A 19,021-nucleotide genomic window follows, 5' to 3' on the forward strand; every position below is an offset into this window, starting at 1 on the left:
AGACAGCTTCACCCTTTATGTTCAGCAGAGTTAGATAATAAGCCCTCTGATGATACCAAAGAGTATTTCTTTTTGAAATGTTCACATGCTGGGTTTTTCAGAACAATTCACACTAATCCTTATATCCTGTTGCACCCAAGAGGAAATTGTTTTAGAACTGAAAAACTTTGTTCCACATCTCCACTGTTATCAGAGAGTATGCTCAAAGCATGCTTTATCAAGGAAAACACGGGGGTGTGGGCCAGTATTTAATCAATTTTGCGTTGAGCACAGTATGGGTTCGCTCTGGGTGGGGTGGTTAGCAAGATTCCAAGAAGCTAACAGGACCGGGAGGGAGGAAGGGAGGACATTCCAGTGCATTTCACTCAGACATCTCCCCTCTAATGTTTGGCCTGTTTGCTTTTCATCTGTGCTCTAGTCCTGGCACAAACTGGTAACAAAAGCTTTGTTGTGTAGCGCCGCCCATCTTTTCGTCAGAATGCACTCTTACGAGTAGCAAACTAATGTAAAGGTGGTCTCTAAAACTAAGTAGTGGGAGAGGGATGGTATGGTCTGTGGGCTCCCGCCCACTGCACAGCAGCACATCCGGAGTTCAGTGGAGCCCTGTCATCCTAAGCGTGCAGCTTCTGGTCTCTGTAGAACAACTGGTGATTTGAACTGCATTTCATTTTGCCAAAGATGAGAGTTCCTAGCATATCAGCAACTTGATTGCTGGCAGCTGGCCCATTTAGTGTCTTTTCTCAAATCCATGATTTTTGGATGCTTTTGTTCTGAGGTTTTCTGTATAATGCTTTTCAGTAGAGACATCCTACTATCAAAAAAGAAAAACAAATTCCTTGAAGTCAGACAGATACCTACATCTCAATTTCTCTATATATCTAGAAATAGTTCAGGCACTCTGGAAGTTTCATGGCAGTAGGGAGTCACTCAGTGAATACCTACTGAGCACCAGAGATCAGCAGGTGCTAGTCTAGGAGCTGGAAACAGAAGTACAATACACAAATAAACCAAATGATGCCATTACAGTTTGATATACTATTTATTTAGTTATTAATATGGACAACCTATTATGCAACATTATAGATATCTTTCAAAACCTAAAATACAGTCCACTGTCCAGCCCAGGAGGAGACAATGAACAAGACCATTCTTAGAGTAAATGTAGCATAAGCACTCACAATAATCGTCCTTTTCTTGGACATCAAAGGGAACAGTCAGTGAAAAGGTTCTTTCACCTCCACTGGGGTTTTAACGTTCTTGAATGACAGCTATTTCAGAGTCAGAAGTCCACCTTCGAGCACCCCCCAGAGGTGTGCAGCATCAATGTTGGAGAGCAAGGAGCCCACCTTACCTTTCAGCCAGTATTCGTCAAACTTGAGCATACGGAGAAGGCAGGTATGTCACTGGGGTGTTCTGATTGATTTACAAAGATTGAGTTTCAAAGCTCTAAAAACCCGTGTGGTGGCGGTGGTAGTGGCAGTGAAGAGTGTACCACATTTTGCCAAGGGGGTCTTCTCATCTCTTGAGTCTTGGCACTGCCACTTTTCCGTTAGGCTTTAAGATCTACTGAAGCTCTCTGTGAAAAGCAGAGGTGGGAAATGCTAACACCTACTAGAATGAGGCCATCTGCAGACTGAACTGGACTGGCTGCTATGGCTTTTATAACCTGCTTCCTTTCTTTAGACAATCATTTCTGAAACTTTTCCTGTATGTCCTGCATGTCTTATATAAAATTTAAAAGGGCTAAGACTGAGGAAACTTCTGGCTCTCAAGCTGGATGATAAAAAACAAAATCCATTCTCCAATGAGCTCTACTCAAATTTCTCAGTTGAAAACAAATGCCAAGTGATTTTTAAAGACATGTGCTGGACAATATTAACTGATGGAAGAAATTATGAGGTGAAACTGTACATATACCAAAATCTAAAATACAGGCAAAAAACAAGATGTATTAGTGTAATATTTTTCAACCCCTTAGTTTTATGTTGAAAACTACAAATGTTTTCAGCATCAGGCTACTGATGATGGCCAATATGAAATAAAAAAACCTCAGGAAGTCTTGCCAAGTTTGTGGCAGTTTCAACAGACTACAAAGGAAGAAGAAGAAACCATAGGGTAAAGAGTGAGAGTGTTGGACTTTATTTAACTCTAGGTACCATGGATTTGACATTAGTAGGTAAGACTAACGAATAAGCAGCCATACAGGTTTTTGGTCACTGTGCTTTCCAAGCACCAATAAATGGAGCTATTTTTATTATTCAATCCCATCTTTCATGAGCTAATCAGATCCTGCTGCGTTCTTGCTTGTTTCTAATTTACCAGTACATTAGTATGTGGTTTAGCAAGGGTGAGGAGCAAGTCACTGTGTAGTACCGAGTTTACGTCATCACAGGACTACAACATGCACATTCTACTTAATGTAGCTCAAGCAACAGGAATACAAGAAAACAGTGATGGGTGGAGACTTATTCTTGACAAATTCATGTTCACACTAACTATGGGTTTAGAAATCTTATTGGGCAGGTACCTACAGCAGTTCTTCAGTTGGCATTGGAACGTTACACGCATGCACAAGTGGTGTGGAGGAGGATGGAGCAGAAGAGGCAGCTGGATGGAGGACAAAGGGGAAAGGAGAGGCGTGTCGGGGAGGGGCAGTTCTCAGCTTTCCACAGCCAGTCTCTGCTCTGTGAGAGAGGCCTGCTGAGCAACGCTTTTGTTCTCATGACTGCGAAGTTTAGACACAACGTCTAGAAAGGCCAAATCCTGTACTTCCTTGTGCAGAGATTCTGGAAGACAAAAACAGGACAACAGGTATGCGTCTGTTAGATGCTCTAATCTTGCTGCACACACTACCCAAAGCATATACCCAGAATGCTTGGGGAAATGATGCTGAGTTTAAAAAGGTTTTACCTCTCCAGAGGGAGGGGAAACATGCATACTTACAAGTGATTCATGTTGCTGCACAGCAGAAACCCACACAACACTATAAAGCAGTTATCCTCCAATTTAAAAAATTATACCTCACCTCCTTTCAACAAATTTCTGTGACAGTAGACTCCTTTTCAGATTTCCTATCTTCTTCTTTCTCTTACTCTATTTAACTTCAATTACAGTAAAATACAGGATATTCCTCTCAAGGCCAATAAGTTTTATGTAATTAGCATTCCTCAAACTGGTGTGTTTACTTTGATAAAACCGAGGTATAACACCAGCTGGAGTAGCACTACTCAGAATAGATCTTAAAATAATTGATATTTGTAGAGCATTCCATCCAAAAGCAGCAGATAACACTTCCAAGTGCACATGGACCATGCTCCAGGACTGACCACATGTTGGGCCACACAGTGAGCCGTGGAAAATTCAAGAATCGTGAAATCACATCAAGTATCCTTTCTGATACAATGCAATGAGATCGGAAATTAACTATAAGAAAGACTGTAAAACATACATACACACGTGGAAGCTAAATAATATGCTATTAAACAAGCAAAGAGGAAATTAAAAAAGAAATACCTAGAGACGAAAACAAAAGCACAATAATCCAAAACCTATGGGACACAGCAAAATCATTCTAAGACGGAAGTTGACTGCAATACAATCTTACCTCAGGAAACAAGAACAATCTCAATCTATTCGCAACTAGAGAAAGAAGAACTAACAAAAACCCAAAGTTAGTGGAAAGAAAGAAAGAAAGACTTATCAGAGCAGAAATAAATGTGACAGAGATGAAGAAAACAAAGGATCAATGAAGCTGGTTCTTTGAAAAGATAAAAATTGATAAACCTTTAGCCAGACTTGTCAAGAAAAATGGAGAAGGCTCAAATCAATAAAATTTAAAAAGAGGTTATAATAGACACCACAGAAATACAAAGGATCATGAGACGACTACAAGAAACTGTATACCAATAAAATGGAAAACCTAGAAGAAATGGACAAATTCTTAGAAAGGTACAGTCTCCCAAGACTGGTCTGTTTATATTTTTCCATTTCTTCCTGCTATAGTCACAAGTAATGAAATGGAAAATGTGATTAAAAACCTCCCAACAAAAGTCCAGGACCAGATGGCTTCACAGGTGAATTCTATCAAGTATTTAGAGAAAAGTTAACACCTATTTTTCTTAAACTAGTCCGAAAAAATCAGAAGAAGGAACACTCTCAAACATTCTATGAAGCCATCATGCCTGATACCAAAACCAAAGATATCACAGACACACACATCCTCAACAAAATATTAGCAAACCAAATCCAACAATAGAGTAAAGGTTCACCTGAAACTGTCACAACACTGTTAATCATTATTATACTCCAATATAAAAAAAAAATTTTTTTTCAAGTCAGGGGTATGTAATGTACACCATATTTAGTCAATGATATTGCATTAATTTTGTATGGTGACAGGTGGTTTATTAGACTTATGAAAAGTGAGGTCATTCAGTCGTGTCCAACTCTTTGTGACCCCATGGACTGTAGCTTACCAGGCTCCTCCATCCATGGAATTTTCCAGGCAAGTGTACTGGAGTGGGTTGCCATTTCCTTCTCCAGGGGATCTTCCTGACCCAGGGATCGAACCCAGGTCTCCTGCATTGCAGGCAGATGCTTTATCATCTGAGCCACCAGGGAAGCCCAATTTCCTGATCACCACTATAAGTCAAGCCCAATTAGACTTATAGTGGTGATCAATTCATAACATATATAAATGTTGAATTGCTATGTTGTATACCTGAAGCTAATATTGTATGTCAACTATATTTTAATAAAAATTAAAGAACAAACAAAAACTCAATACATTAAAAAGATCATACATCATGATCAAGTGGGATTTATCCCAGGGATGCAACACAACAAATTAAAGGATAAAAACCATATGATCATCTCACTAGATGAAGAAGCTTTTGACAAAATTCAAGACCTATTTATGATAAAAACTCTCCAGAAAGTGGGCATAGAGGGAACAGACTTCAACATAATAAGGGCCATATAAAACAAACCTATCTTACATCACAATACAAAAATTAAGTCATAATAGATCAAAGACCTGAACATAAGAGCTAAAACTCTAAGAAACTTAAAACTAAAAAACTTAAACACCTAGGCAACAAAAGGAAAAAGAGAAACTGGACTTCATCAAAATCAAAAACTTCTGGGTGTCAAAGGACACAAGAGTGAAAAGGCAACTCTTGAAATAGGTGAAAATATGTGTGAATCATAAGGATTTAATATACACAACATATAAAGAACTTCAACAAGAAACAACCCAAATAAAAAATAGGCAAAGGATTTGAATAAACATTTCACCAAGAAGATAAGGTATACAAATGGCCAACGAACAACTAAAGATCCCCAACATCACTAATCATTAGGGAAAAGCAAATCAAAATCACAGTAAGTTCCTACCTGACACCCATTAGGATGGCTTTCATCAAGACAAAAGAGCATATTACTGAGGATGTATAAACTGGGACCTATGTGCACTTCTGGTGGGAATGCAAAAATGGTGCAGCCACTGTGGGAAAGAGGACAGTGTTTCCTCAAAAAATTAAACACAGAATTGCTGTATGACCTAGAAATTCCCCTTCTGTATATATATATGCAAACTAACTGAAAGGAGGAGCTCATATTTGTGCACCTATGTTCAGAGTGGCATTACAACAGCCAAAAGGTGAAAATAATCCAAATGTCCATTGACTGGGTGAATGGATAAACAAAGTGTGATATATGCAAACAATGGAACGTTCTTCGGCCTTAAAGAATGGAGTTCTGACACGCTACACAAAGATGAGCCGTGAAAATATCATGCTAAGGGAAAATAAGCCAGACACAAAAGAAAAAGTATTGTATGGTTCCACTTACACAGGGTACAAAGAGTAGTCAAATTCATAAAGACAGAAAATAAAACTGTGGTTGCCAAAAGCTGGGGAGAGGGGTGACTAGGGAGTTATTGTTTAAAGTGTATGGAGTTTCAGTTTGGAAAGAAGAAAAAGGCCTGGAGAAGAACGATAGGGATGACTGCACAGAGATGTGAATGAACTTAATCCACTGGACTCTACACTTAAAATGGTTCAAATGCCAAATTACACGTATATTTTACATTAAAAAATGAACAATCATGAACATGCTTGAAACAAATGATATCAGCTAGGAAACAGAAGATATAAAGAACAGAAATTTTTGGAACTCAGAACTATATACATGTAATGTCTATGTATATTGCATATATATACAGAAGTAGAATTGCTGCTACTGCTAAGTCACTTAAGTGGTGTCCGACTCTGTGCGACCCCATAGATGGCAGCCCACCAGGCTCCCCCATCCCAGGGATTCTCTAGGCAAGAATACTGGAGTGGGTTGCCATTTCCTTCTCCAGTAGAATTGCTAGGTCATATAATAATTCTGTTTAATTTTTTTGAAGAGACACTGTACTCTTTTCCACAGTGGCTGCAATAAAAAGCTTGATAGGCTCAAGAACAGAATGGAAAAGACAGAAAAAATAATCAGTGAACTTTAAGACAAAGCAATACAAATTACCCAATCTGAACAAAAGAGAGGTGATAAGCTGGAAAAAAATGAACAAAACTTCAGAGCCTTGAGGGATATAACTAAACAGCTCACATTTGTGTCATGAGAGGCCTTGAAGGACAAGAGGAACAGGGTGGGACTTAAAAAGTACCTGAAGAAATATAATTAAGAACTTTGCAAATTTAGCAAAAGACAAAAAGCCTATAGATTCAAGAAGCTGAACAAACCTTACATAGGATAATCCCAAAGAAATTCATGCCAAGGAAAAGTATAGTCACACTTCTGAAAACTATTAACAAAAGAAACTCTTAGGTCAGAAATGACACCTTACCTACAAGAGAAAAACAAATCCGGAGATGGTGGATTTCTCATAAGAAACCACGGAGGCCAGAAGAAAGTGGCACAACATTTTCAAGTTTTGAAAGAAAACAACTGTCAACCTAGAATTCTATACAGAGAAAATATTTTTTAGAAATGAAGAGGAAATCAAGATACTCTCAAAGAAAATGAATAAGTGAGGAATAATAAAGGAAATGAGAATTTGTTACAAGCAGACCTAACCTAAAATAATGGCTAAAGGAAATTCTTTAAACAAGAAGAGAATGTTTTTTAAAAAAAGCAACCTTGGAACATCAGAAAGAACAGATAGAGCAAAGACACAGATAAATACAATAGCTTTCCTTTCCTCAAGCTTTTTCTGGGTTATGTTTGATGCTTGAAAACAAAAATTGTAACAACTTAGAACAATGTCCCATGGATGGAGGAGCCTGGAAGGCTTCCGTCCATGGGGTCGCTGAGGGTCGGACATGACTGACCGATTTCACTTTTCACTTTCATGCATTGGAGAAGGAAATGGCAACCCACTCCAGTGTTCTTGCCTGGAGAATCCCAGGGACAGGGGAGCCTGGTGGGCTGCCATCTATGGGGTCGCAAAGAGTCGGACACGACTGAAGTGACTCAGCAGCAGCATGCACAGGCACCTCCGTGCTTACTGCAGTGTTATTTACAAAAACCAAGATACGGCAGCAATGTGTGTGTCCAAGGATACATGAACGAGTAAAGAAATGATGGTGTGTTTGTACAATGGAATACTATTCAGCCACGAAAAAGAATAAAATCTGGCCATTTATGACAATACGGCTGGACCTTGAGGGACTATTCTAAGTGAAAGAAAGATAAAGAAAAGATAAATACCACATGATCTCTCTTATATGTGGAATCTAAATACCAAGTTCATTAGATACGGAGAACAGATTGGTGGTTACAAGGGGCAGGGATTGGGGGTCGGAGAAATGAGCGAATTTTTTGATTTGTTGTTTAAATATTAAAAACTACAGTAATAAAAAAAAATCCAAAGAAACAGTAAATGATTTTTGCTTACTGATTAAGCAACACATGCTTTTTCCCCTCACTGTTCTCCAATTTGGATTTCATATTACAAAAAAAACACAAACTTACCAATAGAGCAAATAGTATTTCTATTTTTGTCTAGCAGAATAAAAATAGAAAATTCAGAAAATACCCAAAGACAATACTCCCTAACTAACTAAAGGCTTAACACAAGAGCATCTTGACCATTTATTTACTGGTCAAATTGCGAATGGATGCACTCTTTTTAAGGAAAATTTTAACATCTGAGGGGTTGCCCAAGCAGAATTTGTGGAAAATATCTGCAATTATCTCAGGGCAGCGGAATACTGGGGTGTTATATAGCCGGAGAAAGCAATGGCACCCCACTCCAGTACTCTTGCCTGGAAAATCCCATGGATGGAGGAGCCTGGTGGGCTGCAGTCCATGGGGTCGCTGAGGGTTGGACACGACTGGGCGACTTCACTTTCATGCATTGGAGAAGGAAATGGCAACCCACTCCAATGTTCTTGCCTGGAGAATCCCAGGGACGGGGGAGCCTGGTGGGCTGCCGTCTATGGGGTCGCACAGTCGGACACGACTGAAATGACTTAGCAGCAATCAGTATAGCAGAACACAACAGAAAACACTACCACGGGCAATGTAGACAGAGCCATGGCAGCAACATCCAAAGAGATGGAGCCTCAAGCCAAGGGAGTCCATGATCCCAGTTCCTTTAGCATAGCTGACACAGCTGCAGAGAAAGCCACCTTGACCTGATGCCATTACACAGTCCCCTCATTTAACTCTCCTTGTTCTGATCAAAGGTCATTAAGCAACCCTTGATGTCTGTCTGCCCTGAAGGAGTCAATGCACCAGACGTGCATTTGTGCTGTTCTGAGATCAGTGGCAGTCATATTTCTCATTATAAAGGGGTAAACCACCATTCTGGATTTGTACCGGGATGAGGTGAGCCTATCCCAAGAGACAGATCCACCCTTGGTGTATGCACAAAAAAGTCTATCTAGAAACCTAAACCTGCCTGTCAAGGCTCAATTCCAGAAAGGCTTTCCTGATACTCACCCCTGTCTACTGCCCACCATCTTGGCTGTTACCATCACCTTGAAAGTTGCTAACCAGACAGGACTATTTATATTCACTACTCCTCACCCAGTACCACTGCAATGTGGTGCTTCCTTCCTTCACAGACTTGGCTTCCTTGTCTAATAAATGGTAGTGATGATACTGACAACCAACTCTGGATGAAATTATGTAATCCTTAAGCATTTAAAAAAAAAAAAAGGGCAGCGGATGACAGAGTGGATTAAAACACATGACCTAACAACACGCTGCCTACACTTCAAATACAAGATACAGCAGACTGAATCTAAAAGGGTAGAAAAGAACCAAGTGGATGCTATTCAAAAGAAAGTAGGAGTAGCTATATTAATATCACACAGACTTCAGAGCAAAGACTACTACCAGACAGGGAGAAATGTTACATATTGATGAAAAGGTAAATTCTCTAGGAAGGCACAGTGATCCTAAAGGTGTATGCACCTACCAAGAGAGCTGCAAAATATATGAAGCAAAACCTGATAGAACTGAAGGGAGATGAAGACAGATCAACATTTACAGTTGGAAACTTCAACATCTCTCAATAATTGACAGAAGTAGTAGAAAATCAGCAAGAGTCTATCTAGAAACACCACTGCCAAGCAAAAGGATCTTACTGACATTTATAACACTCACCACTCAATACCAGCAGGATGCACGCTCTTCTCCAGTGTCCATGAAATATATACCAAGATATGCCAATTTCTTGAACAAATTCCTTAGCTAATATCATGGTACACAAAATCAGAACTTGTTCTTTATATAAAATAATATCTTTTGAAAGTATTTGCAATGTAAAAGTAACCCTATATCTTCCATAAATTTTTAATGCTTTTAAAACCCAAAGGCACCATTTACTATTATTTTATATTTAATGTCAACCACATGTTGATGAATATCAAATAACAGAGGAAACACATACCAGATCCCATGAGAGCACAGATCAGGACCATGGAATTGTATTTGATTTCAGGAGCACTTCTCTCATCTGCTAGCAGCCTGTGCAAGATCTGTACAAGTTGAGCACTTTCTAGGTCTTTCTCAGCAGTACCTGGAACATGAAATAATTAAAGGATCAGTTATATTCATTGGGTATAAACCTGGTACAGTCTGGCTAAAAACTGCTTCACCTTTTAGAAAATGAACATGTTAAACCTTCTGAAAGGAACTGATAAGCAGAAAAGATGGTATGATACACTATGTACTGTCACCATCTTCAAAAATTATCATGACCAAATAGGCACATGAAAAGATATTCAACATCGCTAGCTATTAGAGAAATGGGAATCAAAACTACAGTGAGATATCACCTCACACCTGTCAGAATGGCTGCCATCAAAAAATCCACAAACAACAAATGCTGGAGAGGGTAGGGAGAGAAGGGAACCCTCCTGGACTGTTGGTGGGAATGTAAATCGGTAGAGCCACTATGGAGAACAGTATGGAGATTCCTTAAAAAACTAAAAATAAAACTACCCTATGACCCTGCAATCCCACTCCTGGGCATATATCCAGAGAAAAGCATGGCCCAAAAAGACACATGCCCCTCAACGTTCTTTGCAGCACTGTTTACAATAGCCAAGACATGGAAACAACCTAAATGTCCATCAACAGAGGAATGGATAAAGAAGATGTGGTGTGTATATATACACACACACAACAGAGTATTACCCTGCCATTAAAAGGAATGAAATAAGGCCATTTGTAGCAAGATGGATGGACCTAGAGAGTGCCATACTGAGTGAAGTAAGTCAGACAGAGAAGGAGAAATATCGTATGACATCCCTTTATGTGGAACCTAAAACGAAATGATACAAATGAATTTACTTACAAAACAGAAAGAGACTCACAGACTTAGAAAACAAACTCATGGTTGCCAGGGGGAAGGGATAGTTAAGAACTTTGCGAAGGTCATGTACACACTGCGATATTTAAAGTGGATAACCAACAAGGACCTATTCTATAGCATACGGAACTCTGCTCAATGTTATGTGCCAGCCTGGATATGAGGGGGATTTGGGGGACAATGGATACATGTATATGTATGGCTGAGTCCCCTCCCTGTTCACCTGAGACTATCACAACTTTGTTAATCAGTTATACCCCAATACAAAATGTTTTTGGTGTTAAAAAAAAAAAAAAAATTATCACGGCCAATTGTGTATCCTCTATCTCTCTTCTTATCCACCTATTCTCACCTACCCCAAGGTATTTTGGAGCAAATCCTATAGTCACATAATTTCCTCTGTATGTAGTCTAGAATGTATCTTTAAGAGAACAGTACCCTACAATTCCTATCAAAATCCCAATAGGATTTTCTAGAGAAAACAGGTAAGCTTATACTAAAATCTGTGTGGGAAACCACAGGTCCTAAAAGAGGTAAACAATCTTGATAAAGAATAAAATGGGAGGAATTCTATACTTGATATGAAGATCACTACAGAGGTACAGTTATCAAGACAGTGTGGTGTTGGTGGAGAGACAGACACACAGGACAAAGGAACTGAAAGAAGACCCTGGAAGCAGACCCACAGGAGTATGCTCAACTGATTTCTGACAAAATCAATTCAGAGGAGGAAAGACAGCCTTTTCAACAAAAGGTGCTGGGGCAAGCAGATCCATAAGCAAGGAAAAAAAAAAAAGTAAACCCTGACCCACATTTTATATAGATATTAACTAAAAAAGGATCACAGACTTAAATGTAAAACTACAGGACTTTCAGGACACAAATAATCCTTAAAAGTTTAAAATCCTCAATAGTTTAAAAAAAGATTAGAAAATAAGCAAAAGACACAGGCATTTCACCAAGGAATACATACGATGGAAAAGAAGTACATAAAGATGTTCAACATCTGTAGTCTTTAGAAAAGTGGAAATTAAAACTACATGAGATATCACTACATATTGCTCAGATTGACTAAAATTTTAAAAATTAGGGGTAATATTAAATATTGGTGAGGGTAAAGAGAAAACTAGGTCAGTTATACAGTGCTGGCAGGAATGTAATGTTTTCCAGAGCCACTCTGGAAAACAGTTTGTTGTTTCTTTAAAAATCAAACATGCAGTTACCATACAACCTAGCAGTTATAACTCCTAGGCATTTATCCAGAAAAATCAAAATTGGTGTTTACATAAAATCCTATACATGAATGTTCTTTGCAGCATTATTTTTAAAAGTCCCAAAGTAGAATCAGCCCAGATGTTCTTCAATAGGTGAATGGTTAAACAAGTCGTGGTACATACAAATCATAAAATACTATTCAGTAATGAGAAGGAATAGACTTTAGACACACAAATCAATGACTCTTTAGGTAATCACGCTGACAAAAAAAAAAGCCAATTTCAAAAGGTCATATACTTATGATTCCATTCATACATTTCTGAAATGAAAAAAAAAATTTAGAAATGAAGGGTCGGTTAGTGGTTTCCAGGAATTAGGAGGGTAGGAGGCAGGTGAGTGTCGTTATGAATGGAGGATCCTTGTGGAGTTAGAACTGTTCAGATACACCTACACAGGTGATCAAACTGAATTTAACATAAACAGAAATTGAGTACAAGTAAAACTGGGGAAGTCTGAACTAGAGGTAAATGTTATCAGGGGTTGGGATGTTATACTAGGTTTGCAAAATGTTACCACTGGGCAAAACTGGGCAAACTGTAAAGGCATCTGTATTATTTCTTTTAACTGCATGTGAATTTACAATTACCAAAAACAAACAAAAAAAAGGACTCTTTAAAATGTTGCTTTAATACTATTATCATACAAAAATTTTATAATTCCTTAATAGTATCTAAAAACCTGAAAGGATACAGGTTTGGAAAAATATGGTTTTCAAAGTGTGTTGTATATTAAAAAGGTAGTATGGCCTTATTTTTAAATCTGAGGCTCAAGGAGCCTAGGAAACACTAGGTGATAATGATAACAAATGTGATTATGTATTATTTTATATAGCTCTATGGTAAGGTAACCTGACTCAGGCAAATGCTCAGTTATTGAGAAGAAGGCAAAATTAAAGCCTAGTTAGAAGATACTAGTTATAAAGGGCACAAGACCAGATTCACCCCAGGTTGGTAGGTCAAGGATCTTCTAAAATAGCTTCATCACTGTAAGCCATTTTACAAAATCAAGTCATGAACTCTGTTTGGCATTCAGTGTCCTCATCAATTCTCACCTCTTCCTCATGGTTTCTGATGAAGTAATCTCCCCTCCCCATGGAGGAAATCATAGGCTAGGCCAGGACTCAAACTGACCTCCACAGAATCTTTAACTTGAGTGACCAAAGTGACATACATCTTCCTGAAGTCTTGTGTGTGTGTGCGTGCTTAGTAGTGTCTGACTCTTTGCGGCCCCATGGACCGTAGCCCCCAGGCTCCTCTGTCCGTGGAATTTTCCAGGCTAGAATACTGGAGCGGGTTGCCATGTCCTCCTCCAGGGGATCTTCCCAACCCAGGGATGGAACCCACATCTCCTGCATCTCCTCCTTTGGCAGGTGGATTCTTTACCACTGGGCCACCTGGGAAGCTTGAAGTCTTTTCTAGCTTTAAAATTCAAGAAACTTTTACATCCTATGATTTTTTTAAAAAAATGGTTTTAAAGTTTATAACCTGTTAAGAGGACAAAAAATTCAAATCTCTCATACCTGAAATCTGAGTAAATCTGACACTAGAGGAAGATATACCATTTTTATCTTTTGGCTTCTCCTTCCTGGGATAATGGTTGGTGAGAGTGAGAATTCCCCACAGTGAGAGTTATGGACATAAGTCACCATTTAGAACTGAAGTGATCAGTTAACAGTATTTACCCGAGTATCTGTGAATGGAACAGGACATGTCTACTAAGTCTACAGGCCTCCTTTGTGTAAGGCAGCCTCAGGTCTTACCTCAGGCCATGTGACTTCCATTGTCTCCAGCTAACTATGTATCAGAGCTTGGTTCCTGACACAAAGTTGCCTCCCATAAACTATTTGTCTATGAGTGAGCTTTTCCTGAAGAATTCTGAATAACAGGGATACTGCCACGAAGAGACTAACTGAAGCATTTAGACTCTGCTTTGGGGGAATTCTGAGTGTACATACACAGAAGAGTGACTTAAAAGGTGGAAATTTAGAATGAAGGTGATGCTATAAAGCAACAGAAACCATGGTGACAGGCGACCAGCAAGAGACAGAATCAGCAGCATAGACAGAAGAGAATCTCAGTGGCTGGAAGAGTAGCAAACTCTAAGCTTGCTACTGTATTCAAAATCTTGTTTCATTTTTCCATGAGGCCTGCTGAAATTCCCTAAGTGCCTGAAATTTGAGATATCATCTAAGAGTCAAACTAACATTAAAGCATTGCCTTAAAAATGTTACCAAAAGGACAACCAAAAGGGACATCTATGGTGACAGTCTATAGAGTATGATTTTCCATATACTCAGATATAGTATAGACACACACTGGCAAAATGCTTCTAGTCAAAGGTTTTGTCTGACTTCTATTCCACTCCTGTGCTTCCTTTCATCCAAGATAAAAATAGGAGAAAATAAGTTTGTCACTGGGGTACTTACCCAATTCTAAAGCTGCTATTAGTGCCAAAGCAACAAGGGCTTCATTCTGCATTATTACATGTTCACTAGTTGCCATGGTAACTAGATGCTTGATGCCACCACTTTGTACAATGGTTTTAATTACATCCTACAATAAATAAGTATCATGAAATTATAAACTTTAATTTTAAACATAAACTGCATTACAATCAGTCAATTCACTGTTGAGTGGTTTTCTGACAGTGTCCCTATGAATCATTACATTTAACCATAATTTTTTTTCTTCACAGAAGAGAAGGAAAAGGCTTTTAGCTTTAAATAAATTCATCAAAAGATGACAACTTAAATTACCTAAGCAAAAAAGACCACTGCAGTTCATATCAAGGAAGAGAGTTCCAGAAGCTAACAAACAAAAGTGCCACTGACCAAATGTTCACCTACCATGAGATCAACAAAACAGAATACATCTCGGAATAATAATAATAAAAAGTTCCTCCTTTCAAAGTTTTATTATTAATATAATACCAGGTGGCTGCTTTCCAGATGAACCAGGTGATGAAGCTTTTTATGTATGTATGTATGCATGTATCCATGTAGTCTTAGAACCTTTGCTGTATCTGACAAAGATTACATACAACAGGACTTGAGGAGAACTTAAACCAAAATTCTGTCTCCCTCATTTCTCATCGTAACTACAACTCTGTCCTTTCCAGTGGCAGTGGGCTCCAGACTCAATAAATCTCACTGACTTTGAGCAAATTACAAAAGCTCTCTGCATCTCAGAGATTTCACTTGAGATAATGTAAGTGTATATCTCACAGGTTTTTGTTATACAAAGTTATTACATGAAAAGCACACATAAAAGTATGCAGCAAAGGCTAGACGAAAAGAAATGGCTACACTTACTTCCAGTACTCACTTTTGTCTTCATCTCACTTAGGGTTTTGTTGCCTTCAAACTCAAGTCTTTGTTGGCCTAACCGCCGCATGTAACAGGAATTTATTTGAGAGTTCCAGATTCAGATGCCAAAACATGTCTGTCTGATTTAATCTAGTTAACAGAATTATGGTTTGCCTAAACGAAACCACTGGTAAGAGACCTCATGGAATGGAGCAAAGAATTAGGGCAAAGATTCCAAAAAGGACAGAAGAGTGATTTGGGAATAAGCAAGTTAGTTGGAATGTCAGTTCTTCCCACAGTCTCATTTTGATGAATGACATGATGACCCCACCTGGTCCTAAGCCCCAAACATGGAATTATCTCTAAAACCTTCTCCTTTGACCCCAATGTTGAATTCTATCAATTCTTCCACCCACATTGTTCTCAAATCCTTCTCTTCTTTTCCATCCTCACTGCTTCTATTAGGCTGAACTATATGCTATTTATTTCTTTGTGTCAAAATGGTCGAATAGCAGCAATTTCAAATTACTCAACCCAAATCCTTAGTTTGGCCCTTCATCATCACTCATGTATATTTTAGAAATAGCTTTGTTTTCCTTGCTCCTAGTAAATAAGCCATAGAGTCATCTTTCTAGGAAAACCAAATAATGGCACCCTGCTGCTTAAAATCCTTTGGGAGCGCCTTAATTCTCTACAGAATCAAGCTGGCACATAATTCATCTTAATGCCCACTTCTCTTCCCCTTTGGTGACTGTCTCTGGGCCTGACAGAGCACAGTTATGATGGACAAGAGGTAAAAGGAGGACCACAGGAGTTCATTTTGCTATTCTTTCTCAATACTTTCCATCTCATCAACGATACACTTGGTCCTGTACTGGTGTCAATGAAATGGATGGGCTTTCAGGCTGCTCTAGGTGAGACAGGTGGTAGGAAGGGCCAAGTTACCAGCTGTTTTTGCTCCAGGGAAAGATACCAAGAGATAACATGTGATGGGGAGGAACATTCCTGTGACCAACCAGCTGGAATAGCTACTGTCGTGAAGTCAATTATTTATATGAAGGAGATTTACTCAAGACAAGGGGTACCTTTAAGATTTTTTTCTTGCCATCTTCTTTTAATCTGTTTCATAAATAAATGAATGGTTTCCTCAGACTTACTTTTGATTTACTGTGTCGTATGAGGGCAGAGAGTAGTCTGTTTGACTCTCCCATCACACCAGCATGATCTTTGGCTTCACACCACTCCACCAAACGTTCCACTAATTTAACATTTTTTCCCAGTTGTTCAGCAGCTTCTGCTATAGGAAAGAAGGCAAACCACAAAGGAATGAATCACTAAAAGGCCATCAACTAAAACAGCTAAAGATTTAAGAGTGTAAAGGAAAATTACAGGTCTAAAAACCAGAACACAACAATTTTGTTAAATAAGAACTACAAAATACTCTGTATCTAATGGATTATTGAGATTTTTTATATAAAATTATGGACTTTTATATAAAAAATGAAATAACTTTATACTCTTTTGGCTCAGCCTGGTAGTCTGTTAGTACTCTGGAAAACTGTACCAAAGAGTTTTCAGCAGTACTCTACGGAATCAATATACAAAAAGTTTAGAATTTAGAAATAAATACATATAACTCATTCCAAGGATTAGTTTTCATTACTGTTTCTGTAAACAGAAACATGATCTCCCTGTTTGTAAAACAAATTAAAAAATTTTTTGTCTGTCTGTATTGAAACAATGATTTTGAAGACAAAGTAAAATCAGTATAGAAAATGCCAAAACATAAAAATTCCTCCGAGAACTGTTAATCAATCCAAAACCTAGATTATACCTACAAATGAAGAGAAGTGCAATATAATTTCCATTTAAAGTCAATTATAACAACCATGGAAATTAATTAATGGGGATCTAAAACCAATCTCTTTTGCCTTTTATTTGCTACTTATCTCTATGATTACATTAATTCTGAAAGCTAAAAACAGGCCCTTTTTCATACAAAACATACACCTTAGGAAAGAATTTCTCTTACCTTGCGCATCTATTAACATTCTTAATGTTCCCAAGAGTTTGAACTGAACCGGCGGCATTTCAGATTTAAGGAATTTCAAAACTGCCTCCGTGACTCCAGCTGATAACATCTTTGCTTTATTTACAACTACAGAGAGAGAGAAAAAGAGAGAGACTGGCTAAAATTATGTTAGCATTTTTGATGATAATCATTCAATATAATTTTTGAGTGTCTTATTAGCTTTAAGGCTCCATGTTACATTCTTCTACCTAAAAACAGTTGTATTACTTTTCTATTAACTTTAAGAATGGGATTGGGAATGAGAGGTCTGGGGGATAAATATCCTCTGTCTACAGAAGCACAACATACAAAATCACATTTACTGGCTTTTAAAATCTAATAAAAAAAACTAATAATTTGTAAAGGAAATCTGACAATGTTGCCTTCATATTTACAAAAAGCATGATTCCTCAACTTTAATAAATGTCTCTTTTTAATGTCTCTATCCTTGACCCAAGTGTGTTAATATAGATATTACAGACATTAATAAGCAGTCTTAATCTGCTACATGAAACAAATTTATTTTATATTGATTGCATTTTCATATGTTACACTATTTTTACCTAACCAGAAATTTAACATTAGAAAGTAGAATAACAGGATAGTTTTAACTATATCCTGTATTATTTCCCATGATAATGTTATTTTGAAAGACTAGTAATCCAAAAAGGCACATTAAGGCTAGTTAAAAAAAAAACCTGTATGTCTGTACCCACTGTTATATTTAAAATGGATAACCAACAAGGACCTACTGTACAGCACGTGGAACTCTGCTCAATGTTATGTGGCAGCTTGGATGTGAGCGGGTTTTGGGGGAGAATGGCTACATGTATATGTATGGCTGAGTCCCTTTCCTGTTCACCTGAAACCAGCATAACACTGCTAATTGGCAGTAGCCCAATACAAAAAGTTCAAAAGGAAAACATTTCACGTCTGCTTGCAGGGAAAAAAAATTCTTAAAAGTCATCTTTAGGGGATTCTATGAATTGATATCATTACCTTACCTCAACTGAAGATGCTTTAAAAATCTTAACTATACAGTATGATGAAAATCTGGGAGTTCACAAAACGTAATAGAATATTTGAATAATCTGAAAAAGGAAGATTGTGCTTGTGTAGTTTCAGAAAATGTCTTTAACATATAATCTCCATTTATGAGTAAGAAAAATGTAAGCAATCTGAAGACTATGAAGTTTTCTTTTCTTGGTCAGGGTAGGTCCACAAACCACATAAAGTAAATATCTTTCCAAAACAATAGATTTTCTCTCTTACACAGTTGGCTCCCATTCTTAAGACTTACCTGGGATGGCTAGGTTTCTGAGGGCACTTAGTGCTGCATGCTGAACAGTTACGTTTCCGTCTTCTACGTGTCTGTCCAATAAATCCATAAGTTTTTCTACAATTCCATTGTCTACCATATGGATACAATTTCCATCTAAATAACAACAGAGAACATTTTTTCCTGTCTTTACAAATATTTATAAATATTTTGTAATACTCATGCCAGCCCATTATCTACATTAAGGAAAATGAAGCAACAGAAAAA

At 37.9% G+C, this 19,021-nt stretch overlaps 1 protein-coding gene across 8 annotated transcripts in view; it reads right to left on the reverse strand.

The window, feature by feature from the left end:
- Positions 1 to 2,116: 2,116 nt before the first annotated feature.
- The window catches only part of RAP1GDS1 (Rap1 GTPase-GDP dissociation stimulator 1), a 149,673-nt gene continuing 132,768 nt past the window's right edge, over positions 2,117 to 19,021 (reverse strand). For 7 of the 8 annotated variants that reach the window (XM_006049505.4, XM_044946195.2, XM_044946190.2 and 4 more), the window contains 6 exons: positions 18,776 to 18,910; positions 17,437 to 17,562; positions 16,562 to 16,701; positions 14,526 to 14,652; positions 9,902 to 10,030; positions 2,117 to 2,786 (listed from right to left, as the gene is read on the reverse strand). In XM_006049505.4, coding sequence (XP_006049567.1) covers positions 2,659 to 2,786; positions 9,902 to 10,030; positions 14,526 to 14,652; positions 16,562 to 16,701; positions 17,437 to 17,562; positions 18,776 to 18,910 — 785 coding nt within the window. In that variant the 3' untranslated portion in view covers positions 2,117 to 2,658. The remainder of the gene's footprint in view (positions 2,787 to 9,901; positions 10,031 to 14,525; positions 14,653 to 16,561; positions 16,702 to 17,436; positions 17,563 to 18,775; positions 18,911 to 19,021) is intronic. The other variant, XM_044946191.2, reaches the window with a different exon arrangement.

This window comes from Bubalus bubalis, chromosome 7 (assembly GCF_019923935.1).
Source record: "Bubalus bubalis isolate 160015118507 breed Murrah chromosome 7, NDDB_SH_1, whole genome shotgun sequence".
Classification (NCBI taxonomy): domain Eukaryota; kingdom Metazoa; phylum Chordata; class Mammalia; order Artiodactyla; family Bovidae; genus Bubalus; species Bubalus bubalis.